The 18,697-nt window shown below is 35.6% G+C and overlaps 3 protein-coding genes across 3 annotated transcripts; 1 reads left to right on the top strand and 2 right to left on the bottom strand.

Moving 5' to 3' along the window:
* Positions 1-2,977: 2,977 nt before the first annotated feature.
* LOC148296903 (L10-interacting MYB domain-containing protein-like) lies at positions 2,978-3,364 on the top strand. The gene has a single exon (XM_088248667.1). It carries the CDS (start codon positions 2,978-2,980, stop codon positions 3,362-3,364), a length of 387 nt encoding a protein of 128 aa, XP_088104793.1.
* A 3,063-nt stretch (positions 3,365-6,427) lies between these two features.
* LOC110759264 ((+)-neomenthol dehydrogenase-like) lies at positions 6,428-8,488 on the bottom strand. The gene is made up of 4 exons (XM_021961314.2): positions 8,337-8,488; positions 7,994-8,240; positions 7,475-7,549; positions 6,428-7,262 (listed from the first exon to the last, which is right to left on the bottom strand). Exons 1-4 carry the CDS (start codon positions 8,354-8,356, stop codon positions 6,708-6,710), a joined length of 897 nt encoding a protein of 298 aa, XP_021817006.1. The 5' UTR covers positions 8,357-8,488; the 3' UTR covers positions 6,428-6,707.
* Positions 8,489-16,396: 7,908 nt separating this feature from the next.
* LOC148296902 ((+)-neomenthol dehydrogenase-like) lies at positions 16,397-18,610 on the bottom strand. Its single transcript, XM_088248666.1, has 4 exons — positions 18,591-18,610; positions 18,459-18,509; positions 18,156-18,360; positions 16,397-16,780 (listed from the first exon to the last, which is right to left on the bottom strand). Exons 1-4 carry the CDS (start codon positions 18,608-18,610, stop codon positions 16,397-16,399), a joined length of 660 nt encoding a protein of 219 aa, XP_088104792.1.
* Positions 18,611-18,697: the final 87 nt, after the last annotated feature.

Below are 18,697 nucleotides of genomic sequence, written 5' to 3'. Positions count from 1 at the left end.
AATCACTTGAGCATGATCCAAAAGCATAAAGGCTCTTTAGAAGATATTAATTAGTGCGTTTTTCACATGTAAGCCCATAAATAGGGCCCAAAATAGAGAAGAATTCTACAATACATCTTAGGAAAAACTCCATTTGCCTTTCGGAATCAAAATAAGGAGTTAAATTCCTATTATGGATACTCCTATGTTTACTTCACATGGAGGAATAAAAATACGAGTGACACCCACAAAAAAGTAGGAATTCAACTCTTGATTTTGAAGGAATTGGACTCTTGGGTGAGAGGTGGTATTGTAATTCCTGAAGAACTAACCCATTGGGAATTCAACTTTTTTATCCATTATATCATCGCACAATTTATAAAATTTCAAATTTGCCATCTACTTTAGCCCAACAACGAGGGCATTTTAGTAATCAATTTGGTTTCAATTCCAATTCAAGTGAATTTAACTTGTAATAAGGAATTAGTCATGAATTTAACCCTAAATTAGTACCACTTCCATATGGTTTAGTAAACAACTTCAATAGGAATTCGGAATCTAACCTCCTAAATCCAACTCCTCCTCTATTCAATTCCCCCTAATCCAATTATGGATTAGTAAGCATGTCATAAATGTACCATACCACCCTTGAAAACCCTAAAAATTACAACAATGCTATTAGTGTTTTTTTCCCTTTCCTAAAAATCATAATCCAAGGACAATAATGCTATTACACATATAATTCAAATTAAAAATATTACAGTTCAGTTGGTCCTTTTTCTTCAATTTATAAGGTTTAGGGGTGTATATATAAATTCAATATAAGAAATGAATTTTATTATAAATTTCTCTGAATTTTTTAGAATGCCCACTGATCAAGGAGTGGCATCAGTGTTTAGTTTCGTTTCTCTAGGCTTGGTTCCCCCATTGCACCCAAAAGGAAAAAAAGAAAAAGAAAAAGGAGTGGTACTGTGGCACCTAATTCTTTTTCTAATAAGAAATTATAAAATTTTCTTTCTGGGTTACCCGGAACAAGGAATTAAGAAGTGAGGCATCAATGTGACAAAGTATTTTAGGGGTATATGTAAGTCAGTATAGTCCTGCTGCATACCAAGAGGCTTGACTGTAATTGCAAAATCAAGTGCAATGGGATATGAACACGTGGTGCATTAGGGAGACTACAAGAGTGCAATGGGACCTACTTAAAAGTTCTCTTTTCCATTTATTTATTTATTTTAATTCTTTATATCAACAAGCTCATCATTAAGAACGGGGCCTTGCTTTAAAAAAAAACTTACATGAAACGGGATAGCACTGTTTTGCTATCCCCGGCCAATAACACAATGACATGTGGAAAAGTGATCTTACATGTCATTGCATTATTGACAGAGGATAGCAAAAAGTGCTATCCCCGTTTCATGAGAGTTTTCTCTTGCTTTAAGCATCTGTTACGGGTGCATTTTTGCTCACCACTTTAACCATAGGTGTACCATCACCACCATCCTCAATGCTTGACACGTGTCTATAGACATAACCATAGTTAACTTTTGCTTTGTATTTATGGAATCATGATTACACCTATGGACACGTGTCAAGCATTGAGGATGGTGGTGAGGGTACACCTATGGTTAAAGTGGTGAGCAAAAATGCTCTCATCTGTTACTCAGTTGGGGCCCACTTAAAAGTGTCTACTTTCTTCTAAATACTGTTCAAAATTATTGAAAGTTGTTTGAGGGCTCGTTTGGGAGTGCTTTTGGAGCAGCGAAAAGCGCTTCTAAATGGGTGAAAGCGCTTCTGTCTTTTAAAAATGGTGTTTGGCAAAAATTGCCAAAGCGCTTTGGGTGAGATCCAAAAGCACTTGGAGTGGTTTTGGAAGAAGCACTTGAGAGGTGCTTCTTCATAAAAGCGCTGCAGGACAAAAACACGGGAAGCACTTGGCTCCCTTTAATGAAACTTTTAAAATGCCGAAAATACCCATATTTAATTTTTTTAAATGCCAAAACACCCTTTCTTTCTTTTTTTCTTTTTTCTATTTTTCTCTCCTATTAAACCAAAACTACCCGCGAAACTCTTTTTCTCTCCTATTAAACCAAAACTACCCGCGAAAAGCCCAGACTCCAAAACCTATCAGACGCCAAAACCTATCACCCATCTTCTATTATCTCTCTCGTACAATCTGCTCTGGTCGGCAGCAAAGCTTCAGCGTCAATTCTTGCTTCAGCGACACCCTTCTTCTTCTGCCTTCACATCCACGAAGTCACAGCACACACCAACTCTTTAGATTTTTTGGACTTCATATTGCAGGGGAATTCCAAATCCTAGTGGACTTTTCATCTGTCATATTTCTGCTTATTCTGAAAAAGAGGTAATCATCAATTCTTGTTAACTTGTCTTGCTTAAATCCCATGTTTCTATTCTGTTGGTTCTTGTTGTTTCCAAATTTATTGGCTTTTCTGTGTGTTCTCATAAATCCCAGCAATTGAACTTGAAAAGTTCCTGAATTTTTCGTTGACCATTATCTTGTGATTAATAGTTTGATTTTTCGAAAATTCTTTTTCGTTTTCCTTCTCTACCAGGTGCATATCTCATATTTATTTTTCTTCTACTATTTGTCTTTGATTTGGTCACCGTTTTGTCCTCTTGGATGGATGCATGCAAAAGGAAGTTTTACTTTTGCTATTTGTCTCTGTATTATTGTGTTGATCTCTGATTGAAGAAACTACAAAGATTATGTTTCCTTTCATACTTGTGTATCCAAACTGCTTTGTGTATTAAAATACTGGAAAGGGTTGCTAATGATATAATATATGCAAATAAATGCAAAATACGTGGTACTGGTACTCTGCAATTAATTTCATCTTAGTGTGTGAAGTGGTTAACTGCAAGGAAATTAGATGTTGTCTTTTAAGTTTTACAGTTTTTCTCTTTCGATAAAAAAATAATGGTTGCATAGAAAGTATTTAATTTGTGTTCATTGTACAATGTTTTTAATAGAGTAATGTCTAATAATATGGATAAGCCATCACAAGATGAATGTGGCGAAGAAAGCAAGAAACAAGGAAAGGCTCATTGGGATGATGAGGCTCTTGATGCATTTATAAAAATTTGTGTTGTTGAGACAATAGCTGGAAATCGACCAGGTGGCCATTTTAGTAAGCAAGGATGGAAAAATGTTATAAAGAAATTTAGTGAGTTGACTCAAAGGACCTACACTCAAAAGCAACTCAAGAACAAATGGACTGGACTTAAGAAAGATTGGCAATTGTGGACATCTTTGGTTGGAAAAGAGACTGGTCTAGGATGGGATCCTGTGAAGAAAACCATCAATGCTAGCAATGAATGGTGGGACAAGAAAGTGAAGGTGAATTTCTTGTCATACAGTTGAGTTATATTTTCTTACACCTGAAGCTAGATACATAGTTTTGTTAGAACTTTTTCATTTAAGTTGATATTATTGTAGGAGACTCCTGAAGCAGCAAAATTTCGAACATGTGGATTGAAGCGCTTATGTCTTAAGCGCTTATGTCTTAAGCGCTACTGGCATAAGCGCTACTGGCATAAGCGCTTCGGAAAGAAGCACTCCCAAACGAGCCCTTAGGGCTCGTTTGGGAGTGCTTTTGGAGCAACAAAAAGCGCTTCTAAATGGGTGAAAGCGCTTTTGTCTTTTAAAAATGGTGTTTGGCAAAAATTGCAAAAGCGCTTTGGGTGAGATCCAAAAGCACTTGGAGTGGTTTTGGAAGAAGCACCTCTCAAGGTGCTTCTTCTTAAAAGCGCTGCAGAACAAAAACGCGGGAAGCACTTGGCTCCCTTTAATGAAACTTTTAAAATACCAAAAATACCCATATTTAATTTTTAAAAATGCCAAAATACCCTCTCTTTTTTTCCCCTCTCTTTTTCTCTCCTATTATAACCAAAACACTAACCTGGAAAAGCCCAACAACGCCAAAACACCCATGGAATCCTTAAGCTTCTATTCCATCTCTCTCATGGCTTCTCTCAATATTGAACATATTTGCTCTTTATTTTCTGACTTTATTTGCGAAGAAGACTACTGTGGTTTAAAGCTACAGCCATTACTGTAGCAGAGCCTCACTCACACATACCCCAGATCCTTTCCAGAGCCTGCAATTCGTGAGCTTCTGTTTTCACCGATTTTCCAAAAAATTAAGGTTCGAATTTGAAAGTCGGAGCAACAATGTCAGATTACGAAGGCACCAAAGTGCTTTTCTAAATTTCATCCAGTTAATTTGTTGATCTAATTTCTTACGCTATTCTTGCTTGTGTAATCTATTAATGTTGTGTATGTTCGAGGTTCCGTTTTTGAATCTAATGAATTGTTTTGGGTATAATTTTACTTTTAAATTTTCAGAATATGTTTCTGTTTCTATTCCTAAATCATTCAGGGAGTAGAATTGGGAAGAATTTCGAATTGATTACTTAATTTGAAAATGAATATGTAGAGGAAAATATTTTGGGATTCTTTAAATTTTTTTAAAGCACTTTTAAAAACGGTTTTACTGTGTCAGCCAAACACTCAACAAAATATAAAAAACGCTTTTATGTAATGTAAAAACACTTTAAAATGTGACATCCAAACGACAAACTGCTTCTTGTAGAAGTGCTTATGTCATAAGCGCTACTGACATAAGCGCTTCGGGAAGAAGCACTCCCAAACGAGCCCTTAACTTCTTATAAATTACAAAACTACCATTAATTTCTTAAAACAAGTCCAACCCCAAAACCTCATAAAAATACCTAAAACACTCAATAGGGCATCAAAGTAATTTAATATTCAAAATTAAATTCAATAAGGCCAGCAGTCAGTTTTTGGGTTTTTTTTGGGTTTGTTTACATAAATTAAATGGTGTAGGGTTTATCTATATTATTAGTGCTAAGAATGGATATAGGACTAAATATCTCTTGTTTTTTTTTTTTAAATTCCAACTAGACTTTTAAAAATATATATTAATTTACTTGCCACAACTTTGTGATAGGAAAAAAAATGGTAAATAGGACCGCTGCACCGGTAGCACACTCAAAAAAGGGTGAGACCCCCTAAATGTGACTCTTTCAGCCTTTATTTGGGAGTGTTGTCGCTCTTCTCAAAACGCAAGAAACTTGCATACTTCACAAGATTCTATAGGAAGGAACAAGGAGTAGTCACCCTAGGACAGCTAAGTCTTTTCCCAAAAACCAAAGGGGAAGGTCAAGTCAGCTGAGAGCTTCCTGTGAGGCCAGAAAGACCTGAACTTTTCTATTCTTTTTTGGGGTGCAGTTTCTTTTGTTATTTGTGCTTTTGGTGAAATTTTGCTGAGATAAAAAGCATCATATACATTCCATCCTCGTATTGAATGTAGAAAGAACCTAAAAAGGATCTGCTGGTTCCCAAAATACCTAAAATTACATTATATTCAGATAAATAATAAGAAGAAGATGAAAATTGTTGGTTCTTTTGTTCCTATATACATACTGGAGGGAGGATGGTTCTGATGTTTTCTAGCAGTAATTGGATATTGTGGTTAAAGAGGGACCAAGATTTGTTTGGATTTTTGTTTTGAAGATTTTTAAGGAAAATAATGGGGCATGGTGACGCAATTGCTCACGTTGTCGAAGAATTTTTGTGGTGGCAGTGGCAAGCAGTTTCGCATGCAAGACTTTCAATTTGCAGAAAATTTCTAATTGACTAATAATATCCTAGTAGAAACATGAATATTAATTTACTTGTGACAACTTTCACCTTTTGATAGGAAAAAATCTTAGATAAAACAGCAACACCGGTAGCATGCTTAAATAAGGGTGAGACTCCTCTGAATGTGGGTCTTCACTCTTTGCGATTGCGCTATTACAACTTAAGTTGGATAATATTGAATAATCAAATTTTCTTTAAACTTATTTTATAATTAAATGACAGACTATTAATAAGGTGTCAAAATTATTATCTCTGACATATAACTAACAAAATATATCAAAATGTTATTAATATACTATTGATAATACCGAATGGGAAAGATGGAACAACATTTGCTTGGATTTTTTTTTTTTTTTTTGGAGTATTAAGGAAAAGGATGAAGGTAGTGACGCAAGTGCACACGTAGACAGACCAGAGAGACCTTTCAATATGTTCACAAGGGCCTCCTTCCCCAATGGGGGGCCAAGGGGCTCAACCACCGATGGAGTAAAAAGGCATGAAAAGTCTTAAGTAGTTTTGCGTTGAACATAACAATTGTCTTTTTCTTTATTCAACAATTGAATACAATAATATTGACGGATTGACGAATTGTTGGATATAATCAATTCTCCACACCTACGTCACTTCTTAATTAATGACGGATTGTTGATAAAGTGTTAATATAATTGTTGTCAACATATGCATAACAAAATACACCGAAATGTTAACGATAGTATCGATCAAAGGACGGATATCAATCATATAAAATTTCTGATTGAATAATAATGTAAATGATAATATGGGTTCAAGAGCCAGTTGATAAGTAGAAATGTAAACAAGCAATGTACTAGATCCTTCAATCAATTCCAGATGTGGAAGATAATTTCACAGAGATGCAATCATACAGGACTATTGTATGTTGTCCTCGAGTCATATTGGATGTAGAAAGAACTTAAAAAGGATCTGGTGCTGGGTCCAAATATACTTTGTTACATTAAAACTTCAAGATCGTGCCAAATAAATGACAAGTATTTAATTTGCATAAATGGATCATCTTCAATTAAAAATCTGACACTTCATACTGAACAAAGAAGGAGCCAGAAGGGCCATCATTGGGCACCAATGCTAACTTCACAACCTTTGCAGTGCCTTCTTCGACGGGTAGGACACCGGTATTGTAGTTTATATCTGTTTTGACAAAGCCAGGGCAGACTGAATTGATACGAAAAGTGGGGTACTTCTTTGCTAGAATCCTTGTATATGCGTTCAGTGCAGCTTTTGAGACTATGTAGGCTGACAAAGAAGAAGGAAAGCCCTTACTTTCAAGTGAACCCTCCTTGAAGTCTTTTAAAAGCTCAGTCAGTACCTCATCTAGTCTCTCTTCTGTTAGGTTTTCTGCATCAGTAAAAACTCCTTTAGCCCAACCGCTCGGTATGTACTTTAACTTCCCAAAGAAAGAGGAAACATTAACAATTCTCGGTGAGTCGGATAACTGGAGGAGTGGGATAAGTGCTTCAGCTGTTCTTTTAGCACCATAGTAGTTTATTTGCAAGCATTCTTCTGCCAACTCATAAGTTTCTGTCGTTAATTTACTCCAATCAACTTCTCCTCTTTCCTGCATCAGTAAGAACAAACATATTATGGTGGCTATTGCAAACTACTTACACCCACCCCCAACAAGAAAAATGGTGATCAAAGTTTGACATGCACATCACAATGAAAATATGACAGAGGAAGACAGCAAGAGAACTTATATTCATATTAAGCACATACATTGAAGCTTTTAGTTTTTGATAGCTATTGATAAAAATTATGCAAAAGACTTACCATGGCACCAGTGTCTGCTACAGCTTTAAGAGCATCACCGTCTACTTGGTTTCCAGTAATCCCTGCATTGTTCACCTGTGCAGAGTCCAACTGTTTCACTATTTGCTTTCTTTTAGCAAAGAAAAGAACTGAAATTTTTTCTAGAAAATGAAATTAATTGGAAGTAGGTAGATCCTCTGATTACTTGGATAAATCTCTTTTGTTGTTACAACCAAACCAACCATAAAGGCCAATAATTATGCTTTTCCCGAACCCCTTAACTCCAGCCACTGATCTTTCTATGGTGCTTTTAAATTGTACAGAGAGGGATCATATAGCATATATATGGAAAGAATTCCACCCAAAAAAAAAAACGAAAAACAATGGAAAGACATAGAGTTGGATTTGGATCAGCCACTCAATTTTACAGTCTCTAATATAACCTCCACCTGTGTGGATATTGTGTAAGCCTAAGACTTATAATTATTTCAAAAGACAGAAACTTTTTCAAGAAACCTGCAGCTATGATCATACACATACCAAGATATCGAGTTTTCCAAACTGGGTTTTGATGAACTCTGCCAAGGAAGCAACAGTAGCAGGTTTAGCCACATCAAGTTGATGAAAAACCACTTGACCTGAGAGGCCAGATTCTTTGAGTTTCTCAACAGCTTCAAGACCCCTTTTCTCATCTCTGGCAGTTAAGACTACAGTGAATCCATTTGAGGCCAATTGCCTCACAGTTTCCAATCCTATGCCTTTGTTTGCTCCAGTAACAACTGCATACCTGAGAAAACACAAACACCAAATTCATAACACAAAAAGTAGTGAGAAATTGTTATGAAAGCAGTACTTCAAAGCATAAAGGACTTTAAAGTGCTACCTCTTTGTTTTTTCTGCCATTGATATATTCGAAACGGGACGGTCTATGAGAATTGAGATGTGTATTAAACACAGAAGGAGCCTTCTTTTCTTTTATAGTGTAATGTTCTTGGAAAGCCTTTGAATTTTGAGGTCTATATTCAAATAAATAATATTGAGAAGAAGAAATTTTTTGATTCGTTTGTTCCTATATAATTACTGGATTAAGGATGCTTCTATAACGTTTTCTAGAAGGAAAAGAATGGGAGTGGTGACGCAAGTGCTTAACTCAACTCAACCATCAACTAATTGTATACATGCCAAGTCGTAAGCAGTTTCGCATGCAAGACTGGTGAATTCGACAACTAAAAACCAATTACATCTTTTTTCTTATATAACATCTCCATGACAAAATTATAAAATCCGTTTTTCAAGTTGCACAGAAAATTTCTGATTGACTAGTAATGTAAATAATAATATCATGTTGAAACATGGATCTCATAATGACTGATCTTACACACTTCCTTTCTGTATTTTCCTAACCTTATTTTTTAGGGAGATTCACTATTATACCCAATATAGGAGCCCAAATTATTTAAATAAAAAAAAACCTTATATGAAATGGACTTTAGAAACACACCCAAATCTCATTTACAATATAGCAAAGAGGCTTTTAACTTCTTATAAATTATAAAACTGCCATCAATTTCTTAAAACAAGCCCAACCCCAAAACCCCATAAAAATACCCAAAACACTCAGGTCGTCAAAGTAATTTAATAATCAAAATTAAATTCAATAGGGCCAGCTGTCATTTTTTGGGTTTGTTTATATAAATTAAATGGTGTAAGATTTATCTATATTATTAGTGCTAAGAATGGGTATATGACTAAATATCTCTTCTTCTTTTTTAAATCCCAGTTATAAAACTAGGAGGAATTGTAGAGAGCACTAAGAGGAAGAGAAATACAAAGAATTTGTTCTATGAACTTGTGTCCCTCATCTTGATAAGACCTCTTATTTATAGGCTTACAATGGTAAGAAGACATTAACAACTCATAAGAGGTATTTAGTGTATAGGTTACATAGAATTAGAAAGAGTGAATGCTAAGAGGTATGGTGGTCATCCACCAACTCATGCATTTATAACACTCCCCCTTGGATGTCCACCATACAATGACATCGTTGCCTCACTAAAAACCTTGCTTGGAAAACCCAGTGGGACAAAACCGAAGATAAGGGAAAAAGAGTGCAACTTTCTTCTAGATCATTGATATGGTGTTAGACACGCTTATTTTGCCTTGTTAAAACATTGCTAGGAAAAACCCAGTGGGACAAAAAACCTAGTCGAAGGGAAAAAAAGTACAACACGCATATGTCATGTATGTAGTAGAATTGGGATGCTCCCCCTGATTGATATCTCCCCCTGATTAATATCTCCCCCTTATTTTCATTAACTTCTGGAATTCAGGCTTCAGAAAAAAAGTTTGGGTAAAAAGGTTCGCCATATTATCTTGTGATCAAATTTGTTTGACTCCAATCTCTTGACTTTTTTCTGAACTGTCACCATTGATGAACCCTTCTCTGATTTGAGTAATACAAGCAACATTGTCTTCATACCTGATCATTTATCACAAAATTCGACCTGTTTTTCACTTTTCAAATGATTGAACTCTTTAGTAGCATCAACAACTAATCTAATAGTTAGAATATGTTACAACAATATCAAATTTGAATTCAAAATACTCAAACTCTTAGTGTTAACTCTTAATCAAGAATATTGTGGTACTTTATATCCTTCAAAGGGTTGCTTCATGCGATATACCATGTACCATACTGTCTTAATAAGATCAAATATTTCATGAGCTTTGAGAATCTCCATGTACCATACAGTCTTAATAAATAAGCATTTAACATATGCTACAAGTTTCGTGTTAAATAACAAATGTACTTATAGAAATGTGGATGCATCTACGATGAGATGGGAGACTAAAACCATGTCTCTACCAGGAAACCTTATGTCATATTAGTGATCTTATTTCACTTCACAAACACCAATCTGTAACCTTCATACTTAACATTTGTAATTTGGTGTTTAAGTTATAGGCTCAATATCCAACCTTTCATATTTAGTGATAAATGGAATTGCCTATTTCCATTTTAGGCCAATCACTTAACTTGTCAACATTCATAAGGCGAGATTTAATATAATCATAGCCCTTGACGATTGTAGTAGCTACTAATAAACCAAATGTATCATCAATTCGCAATCCCACAATTCTCATGTGTATGCGCATGCATAATTTATAAGCATCTCATTGCTTTGGGGTACCATTGCCTCCTCAAGGGCTTATGTTGTCACTTATGGGACAAACATCTCTTCTACGATGAATTATTTAGAATATGTGGATCATAACCTCTTATAGAGCGTTATTATTATTATTATTATTATTATTTTATATAGGGCGTGAATTTTTCAAATAATCTCCACTTCCGAGAGTTAAGTCTTTAGAACCTATATTTCTGTTGTTGGCGCTAAATCTGAACAGATAGAGATGAGTGCAACTTACAAGTGATGAGGACGATCTAGCAGATCGATTGAGTGATAGATGCAGATCCTTCTTGTCCTTGGATGCAGATCTTGAATAGAAGAGAGTTTGAGGTTCGTGAGGTCTATGGAACCGGTGTGGAACCAGCCTAAGACCCTCCGATGCTCAAGTAAGATTGTTTATAAGAGCTCTTGTTGTTGACCATATAAAAGTATAGAAGTCAAGCTGAAAAGATTGTAGTGGAGGGGCTTATTTATAGAGGGCATTTTGTATGCTCTTAGTACTCATTTTCGATGTGGGACTCGTGGGAGGGCCCTCTGAGGTCGACACGAGTCTTTAGATATTTTGGGCGGATACTTCGAGGTTGATTCTGTACAATCGGTAAGGGATGCCGATTGAAGACGAGTTGGGCCTGTAATGGCTGTTCGCAGCTTTGAGACAATATAATGTCATCAGTGGCCGATGCCGATTGTCCAAGGCCTTGGGTACTTGGGCGAGTTTCTAAGATCCACGTGTCGTTGTACGAGTGGAGGGTCAGATACGGTACAAACATATGTCATGCTCTAGGCATGCATTATATATATAGTCACCATGTTAATGGATTGTGATATGAGAATATCAATCCATGTTAGCATATGTATAACTTATATATGCATTATCCTTTGATGAGACAAAAGCGGACCGATTCAACACTATTTCACGACGTTCTTCAGAAACTACCATTATCGCAAATCCAGACTCTGATATCTTAATAAACACACATGGGCAAATAGGATCATTTGGGTATCCTTACTTTAGTAAATACTTGCTGAGACAATTGTACCACATTCGCCCATATTGCTTTAGCTTATACAATGATCTTTTCAATTTAATTGAGAACATGCCCTGTGGTTTATTCCTGGCTACTTCAGGTAGCTTAAGTCCTTCTGGGACTTTCATGTATATGTCTGTATCCAATTCTCTATACAGATATGCGGTAATGACATCCATAAGTTTCATTTCAAGTTTTTCTGAAACCGCCAAGCTTATCAAGTAACGGAACGTATCTGCGTCCATTACTGGAGAGTATGTTTCCACATAATCAATTCCAGGCCTTCGTGAAAAACCTTGCTCAACAAGTCGCGCTTTATACCTTGTGATCTCATTTTTCTCATTGCGCTTTCTTGTAAATACCCACTTGTAACCTACAGGGCTCACCAGTGGCGAAGCCAGGATTTCATGTGTGTGGGGACCTCTTACAAATTATAAAGAATCAAAAATTCAAACTCACAATACATACGAAAATAGTATATATATATCACATATGTCAAGAATTATATTGCTTATTGGTTGCAATCATAATTGTCCTCAACAAAGGGATAGACAAATACATTCTGAGCAAGAAAAATTGCAAGAGATAGACAAAGAGTAGCGATTTAGCAAATATCTTTAAAGCTTTTCCCCCCATTAAACCCAATAGAAAGAAAAATAATCAAAATTTCACAAACTTTAAAAAACCTTAGGTCGCTTCATGCATTCTTATCATACATGAAAAAATATTTTATGTAAAAATATTAACTAAGTATGAAAAATGGTTTTTCAGGATAATCATTTTCTCAAGATAATTTTTGGCGGCTTTTATTCCTTACACATCATATAAGAAAACTTGATTTTATGGGATTTTAGTATGAAGTATATATTGACTTAATGAGCCATCATTTTTAGCCGAAATCGTATTTTGCACTAAAACCGATTTTTCATATTTTGATTTGGTGGGAATTTGATTTTCTAGTATTTTTATTTGAACTTATTTACATTGTAAACTTAAGTAAATGAAGTAATATAAAAATAAATGAAGGAAATATGTACACCTGGAGTGCACCACTACCAGCTAAGCAAAGGGGCAATTTGAAACAACTCCTTTGTGCCTTAATAGGCCCTCCACAACACATGTCAGTACATATCAAGACGTAAAGTATTTGAAATAATATACATATAGAAATACATAACAGTATATTACTTTTAAAATATAAAACAATTGAGTGGGGGCCCGTGACCACACTGGTCCCAATGTGGCTCCGCCCTTGGGGCTCACATTGGGTGGAGTTGGAACAATAGGTCCAAAAACACTCCTTTTTTTCAAAGAATCTAATTTTGCCTAGATTGCATCTTTCCACTTAGGCCAATCTTGCCTCTTTGTGCATTCATCAATAGAGCACGGCTCAATATCATCATCTTTTATGATCTCAATAGCCACTGAGAATGCAAATATATCATCGATGATCATCTCGTCTCTATTCCACAATTCATTGGTGGATGTATACTTTATGGAGATTTCTTGACTTTCAGGTACAGCTGCCACTTCAAGGCCACTTGTCTCACCAAGTAAATTTTCCTTTTCAGGAAGTACCTATCCCTCTTGGGGGGCATTTGAATCATGAATTGTGGGCTCTCCATTTATTTCATTTGGATTCATTTTGGCCATCAACTTCCTCTTTCGAGGAACTGAGTCCTTTGAGCCTAGTGGTCTGCCACGCTTCAGGGATGCAACAGATGAGCCATTTGCTGGCACATTGCTTTGTCCATTATGAACATCAATCCTTGCATGTGCATTTGCAGCTGGGATATGTGATTTCATCATCTTTGTTGCATCATTAAATGCATCTGGCATCTGATTTGCAATACTTTGGAGGTGAACGATCCTTCTCACTTCGTTTTCGCATTGAGCAATACGAGGATCGAGATGAGACAAAGTGGGTACATCCCACGATAATTCACGTCGTTCTTCAGGAACGAGTTTGCCTTGTTGTTCTTTAGGAACAGATTTTTCTCCCCCTAATAGTGAGAAAATTGTCTCATCAAAATGACAATCCGCAAACCGTGCGGTAAAGATATCACCCGTTAGGGGCTCCAGATATCTGATGATAGATGGTGAATCAAAATCAACATAAATTCCCAATCTGCATTGAGGGCCCATCTTAGTACATTGCAGTGGTGCAATAGGCACATATTGTTATAAAAAAATATACAAAATATAGTTTTCCTTTTCCGTAAAGCCAAACACAAAAACATTATATTATAAATAACATATAAATAAATAAATAGGAAAGCTTTTAAGGTAAAATGAAATTGAAGAAAACAAAATAATAGGTAAGTAAAATGAAAATAAATAATAAGTAAGAAGGTGAGTTTGGTACGGTGAACCACGTCAAAGACGCTGTCCTAAAGCCTTTGTAGCCTCCCTACGTGCAGGTACTGACGTTCTACAAGACTCCAAGATACGACCCCTTGTACACAAACTCAAGATCCGCTATGAGCACGTTCATAGACGGATATGGATATCCAAGTCACAGAACCATTGCCAAAATAATAATATAAAGTATAGAATACATATAAAAGTAGAAAATGAGAGAATTAGTTTATGGTGGTGATTGTGGTATGTGATATTCTGATGGTGTATTGTCTCAAAATTTAGGAAAATAAACTCATCATCATTATCAAGTCAAATTGACTGGATTGGATAATGTGGGAGTTGTGCTCGTAAGCATCTTGTCAAGAGACAAATATGTGACCATTTTAGTAGGCACATTCAATAAAACTGGTGAAATGATCCATAATTAAAAGTTGTATAGGCTCACAAATATCCCCTTGAATGATTTCAGGGAAGAGGGCTCAAAGTCAATTTTTGACTGAGATGATCTTATAACAGCTTTTATTTGTGAGCATTCTTTGTAATGATATTTGTTGGACAAGACAATAGTTTAAGTCTTTAAACGACGTCCTTACAAATTTATAAAAATCTTATCTATCATTGTAGAACATGGATTGCCAAGACAGTCATGCCACAACATAAAAGTTATCCGATCAATGAACTTCTGGTTCATGACATCATAAACTTCCTACCCACAAAAGAAAGTAGGAAGTTTCTCCAATGGACGCCTCTAGCTGTCAATATTGGGGCGGTAATACAAGACATTACCATTGTAAAACGAAATTAACTAATAACCCAACATAAATAAAATAAAATAAAATAAAATGAGTAAAGTGGTATAAACGAGGAATAAAATAAATAAATTAAAGACCATGAAATTCCAAGATAATCCAATATTAATGTGGATTCAATATGTAGATAAAACTACAAGTTTAAGAATTGGATTTCCAACCAATTCAGGTTCATATAGGCACAAATAAGAATGAACTTCATGTTCATGTGTAGTATTAAGATCCATGAAAAACTATGACTTTAGGTTCATATCAACATATATTCGAAACTTCAGGTTCGAATACATATATCTAAATAAATTGAATTAATAGTTGTGCTTTGAACTTCATACTCAAATCGATGTATATGCACTCGAAACTTCTGGTTTGGGTTCTTGACATATGTAGGCCTCATGGAATTCTGATTTTGATTAATACAAAATCAAGGAGTTTCATGTCCTTATGTGCTCTTTAAATTCACATAACTTCACGCCCTCAATTATTTGGAATCAAAGAACTTCAGGTTCTGATTCAATCAAAAGGACTCTAGGTCTTAATCTAGTTATATGATGAGGATCGAGGAACTTCGGGCCCTGATCTTTTGTATAATACAAACTCATCATAATAATTAAGATCATACATAAATTAAATAAACAAACAAATAAATAATAATAATGGCATTATATTCATGTGTAATAAGAATAAGAATTTTTTTTTTTTAAACGAGCATGATGAAGTCTGATGGTGAGTACAAAGAAACTCTATACCATGTGATGACTCTAGCTCATATAAGAAGAAAGAAAATTCAGAGAAAGAAAACATACCAAGAGCAATGTCGTGCTGATAACGTGTTATAAAACTAGGAGGAATTGTAGAGAGCAATAAGAGGAAGAGAAATAAAGAGAATTTGTTCTATGAACTTGTATCCCTCATCTTGATAAGACCTCGTATTTATAGGCTTACAATGATAAGAAGACATTAACAACTCATAAGTTACAAGCCCATAACTATGGTATTTAGTGTATAGGTTACATAGAATTAGAAAGGGTGAATGCTATAAGAGGTATGGTGGTCATCCACCAACTCATGCATTTATAACACAACTAGACTTTTAAAAATATATATTAATTTACTTGCCACAACCTTATAAATAGGACCGCTGCACCGGTAGCACACTTAAAAAAGGGTGAGACCCCCTAAATGTGACTCTTTCAGCCTTTATTTGGGAGTGTTTTCGCTCTTCTCAAAACGCAAGAAACTTGCATACGTCACAAGATTCTATAGGAAGGAACAAGGAGTAGTCACCCTAGGATAGCCAAGTCTTCCCCCAAAAACCAAAGGGGAAGGTCAAGTCAGCTGAGAGCTTCCTGGGAGGCCAGAAAGACCTAAAAAGCATTGTGCTTTGGTGAAATTTTACCTAGATAAAAAGCATCATATACATTCCATCCTCGTATTGAATGTAGAAAGAACCTAAAAAGGATCTGTTGGTGCCCAAAATACATAAAATTACATTATAGTACAAGATCTTGCCAATAAGTGACATGTATTAAATTTGCATAAATAGATCATCTTCAATCAAAGATCCGACACTTCATTCCGAACAAAGAAGGAGCCAGTAGGGCCATCATTGGGCAGCAATGCTAACTTCACAACCCTAGCACCACCTTCTTCGACAGGCAAGACGCCGGCGTTGAAGTTTATATCTGTTTTGACAAAGCCAGGGCAGACTGAATTGATACGAAAATTGGGGTACTTCTTTGCTAGAATCCTTGTATATGCTTTCAGTGCTGCTTTTGAGACTATATTGGCAGGCATAGAAGAAGGCCAGCCCTTACTTTCAAGTGAACCCTCCTTGAAATCTCTTAGAAGCTCAGTCAGTACCTCATCTACTCTCTCTTCTGTTAGGTTTTCGGCATCAGTAAAAACTCCTCTAGCCCAATCGCTTGGTATGTTGTTTAGGGGGGTGTATTCAATTGTGATTTTAATGGATTGTTTTGAAGCTTAAAAGTACAACGGTATTTAATTAGGATTTTTAAGTAATTAATAAAAATCTGGTGGTATTCAATTAGGATTTTTAAATAATCAATACAAGTCCGGTGGTATTCAATTAGGACTTTTAAAAGATAAGAAAAAGTACCGTGGTATTCAAAAACTTATTGATTTTGAGGTATTTCATTAAATGATGTATTGTGTGAGACTTTTGGGTGTGTGATATAAATACCAAATCACATAACAAATCTCATCTTCCTATGCATGATTCTCATATATGCTCTCATACTTTTTTTTTTCCCACTATTTTTGTATTCTTTCGCAAGGAGTTGCAACCCTCCACAACTCTGCCGGTGTGCCCACAAGTTGCTTGATCTAATGCCTCAAAGAGGCTTTTTTTAATTTTGTTTTTAATTTTTATGCGTAGCTGCTGCCCATACAGTGCACATGGCTAATTTTTATTTAATTTTTTTCTTCTAATTCCCTGTCCCAAAACGCAATGTCCATGAGACCCAACATCTTGCATTTCAAGCTCTCTGAAAAATTCTATTTCCATGTCAACATGTTGGGTTTTAAACAGATCATCCAATAAAACAGCAGAAGACCGCAGATTGGCCACAAGATTGCATATTTTTTTTTCTAATTCCCTGTCCCAAAACGTTTGGTACCAGGACAAAACACAATAAGATAGAAGAAGTCTTACCCACAATCTAGAAGAAATGTTGATAACGTGCATGGTGTTTTTTTCACTCCACAGTTTTGGTCCAAGCTTTGACAAAAACTAGGAGTAGTCATGGGGTTGGGCTAGGAGTTTTCAGTATGTTTCTTTATTTTGTATTTCTGGAGCTATCTGTTTTGCATTAGGTGTTGGTGGTTTTGGATGTAGCTTCTAGCCTCAGCTTATGCTTTTGTATTTCTATTGTTGGTTTCTCAATTGTGCTTTGTTTCTTTAACGTATTCATTCTGGCCATGTGTGGCTATGCTGGGAGTTACATTGTTGATGTCGATGTACTCTCCCTGGACTAACCTTTGATGGTTACTGTGCCTCCATCTTTGTATTAACCCTAAAAATTGGGTATATTCCTTCAGGTTATGTATTTAGGTGAATGATGATGGGTGATAGAGTTCAAGCTTGTATGGAAATATAAGTAAAATCATGTAATTGCAATCTATTAAAATCATAAGTAAAATCCTAAGTGAATTAAAATCATGAGTAAAATCATGTAATTGCAATCTATTAAAATCATGAGTAAAATCATATAATTACAAATCCGGCTGAAATTCATTACATTAAAATCATGTAATTACAATCTATTAAAATCTCAATTGAATACACCCCCCTTAACTTCCCCAAGCCAGACGAAACATTAACAATTCTCGGTGAGTCAGATAACTGGAGGAGTGGGATAAGTGCTTCAGCTGTTCTTTTAGCACCATAATAGTTTATTTGCAAGCATTCTTCTGTTAACTCATAAGTTTCAGTCACTAGTTTACTCAAATCAACTTCTCCTCTTTCTGGTATCAGCAAAAACAAACTTATTAAATTCTCACTTGGGCATATAGAGTGAAGCTTCAGATAAACTTAAAGAAAACTCAGTCTTGGAGGGATATGGAGGAGACTACAGTGATTCCATTTGAGGCCAATTGCCTGACAGTTTCTAACCCAATTCCTTTGTTTGCTCCTGTAACAACTGCATATCTGAAAGAACAGAAGAAGAAAGCAACAACAAATTCAGGGAAGAAAGTTAAACAAAAGAGAGAAATTTTCGTATGGATATACCTCTTTGTTGCTTCGGCCATTGATGATTTGATGTGGGATCTCTGTGAGTACTAGGAACAATTTGAGAGCCCTTGCAATTTCGAAGCCTTCGACTTGTATTTTGAACA

Source organism: Prunus avium, chromosome 2 (genome assembly GCF_965620075.1).
Source record: "Prunus avium chromosome 2, drPruAviu1.hap1.1, whole genome shotgun sequence".
NCBI classification, from domain to species: Eukaryota; Viridiplantae; Streptophyta; class Magnoliopsida; order Rosales; family Rosaceae; genus Prunus; species Prunus avium.
The sequence above is the reverse complement of the archived record's forward strand: the minus strand, read 5'-3'. Positions and strand labels throughout refer to the sequence as shown.

Bases quoted from the DNA above. Each gene is read 5' to 3' on its own strand.
- LOC148296903 (XM_088248667.1), top strand. From the start codon at position 2,978: ATGTCTAATAATATGGATAAGCCATCACAAGATGAATGTGGCGAAGAA.
- LOC110759264 (XM_021961314.2), bottom strand. From the start codon at position 8,356: ATGGCAGAAAAAACAAAGAG. The intron at 7,550-7,993 runs GTATGTGTATGA...GACTCTGCACAG, and splicing joins TTGGAAAACTCGATATCTTG to GTGAACAATGCAGGGATTAC. The intron at 7,263-7,474 runs GTAAGTCTTTTG...TTACTGATGCAG, and splicing joins TAGCAGACACTGGTGCCATG to GAAAGAGGAGAAGTTGATTG.
- LOC148296902 (XM_088248666.1), bottom strand. From the start codon at position 18,610: ATGGCCGAAGCAACAAAGAG. The intron at 18,510-18,590 runs GTATATCCATAC...CTGTTCTTTCAG, and splicing joins ATGGCCGAAGCAACAAAGAG to ATATGCAGTTGTTACAGGAG. The intron at 16,781-18,155 runs TTAAGGGGGGTG...GAATACACCCCC, and splicing joins TTTCGTCTGGCTTGGGGAAG to CTAAACAACATACCAAGCGA.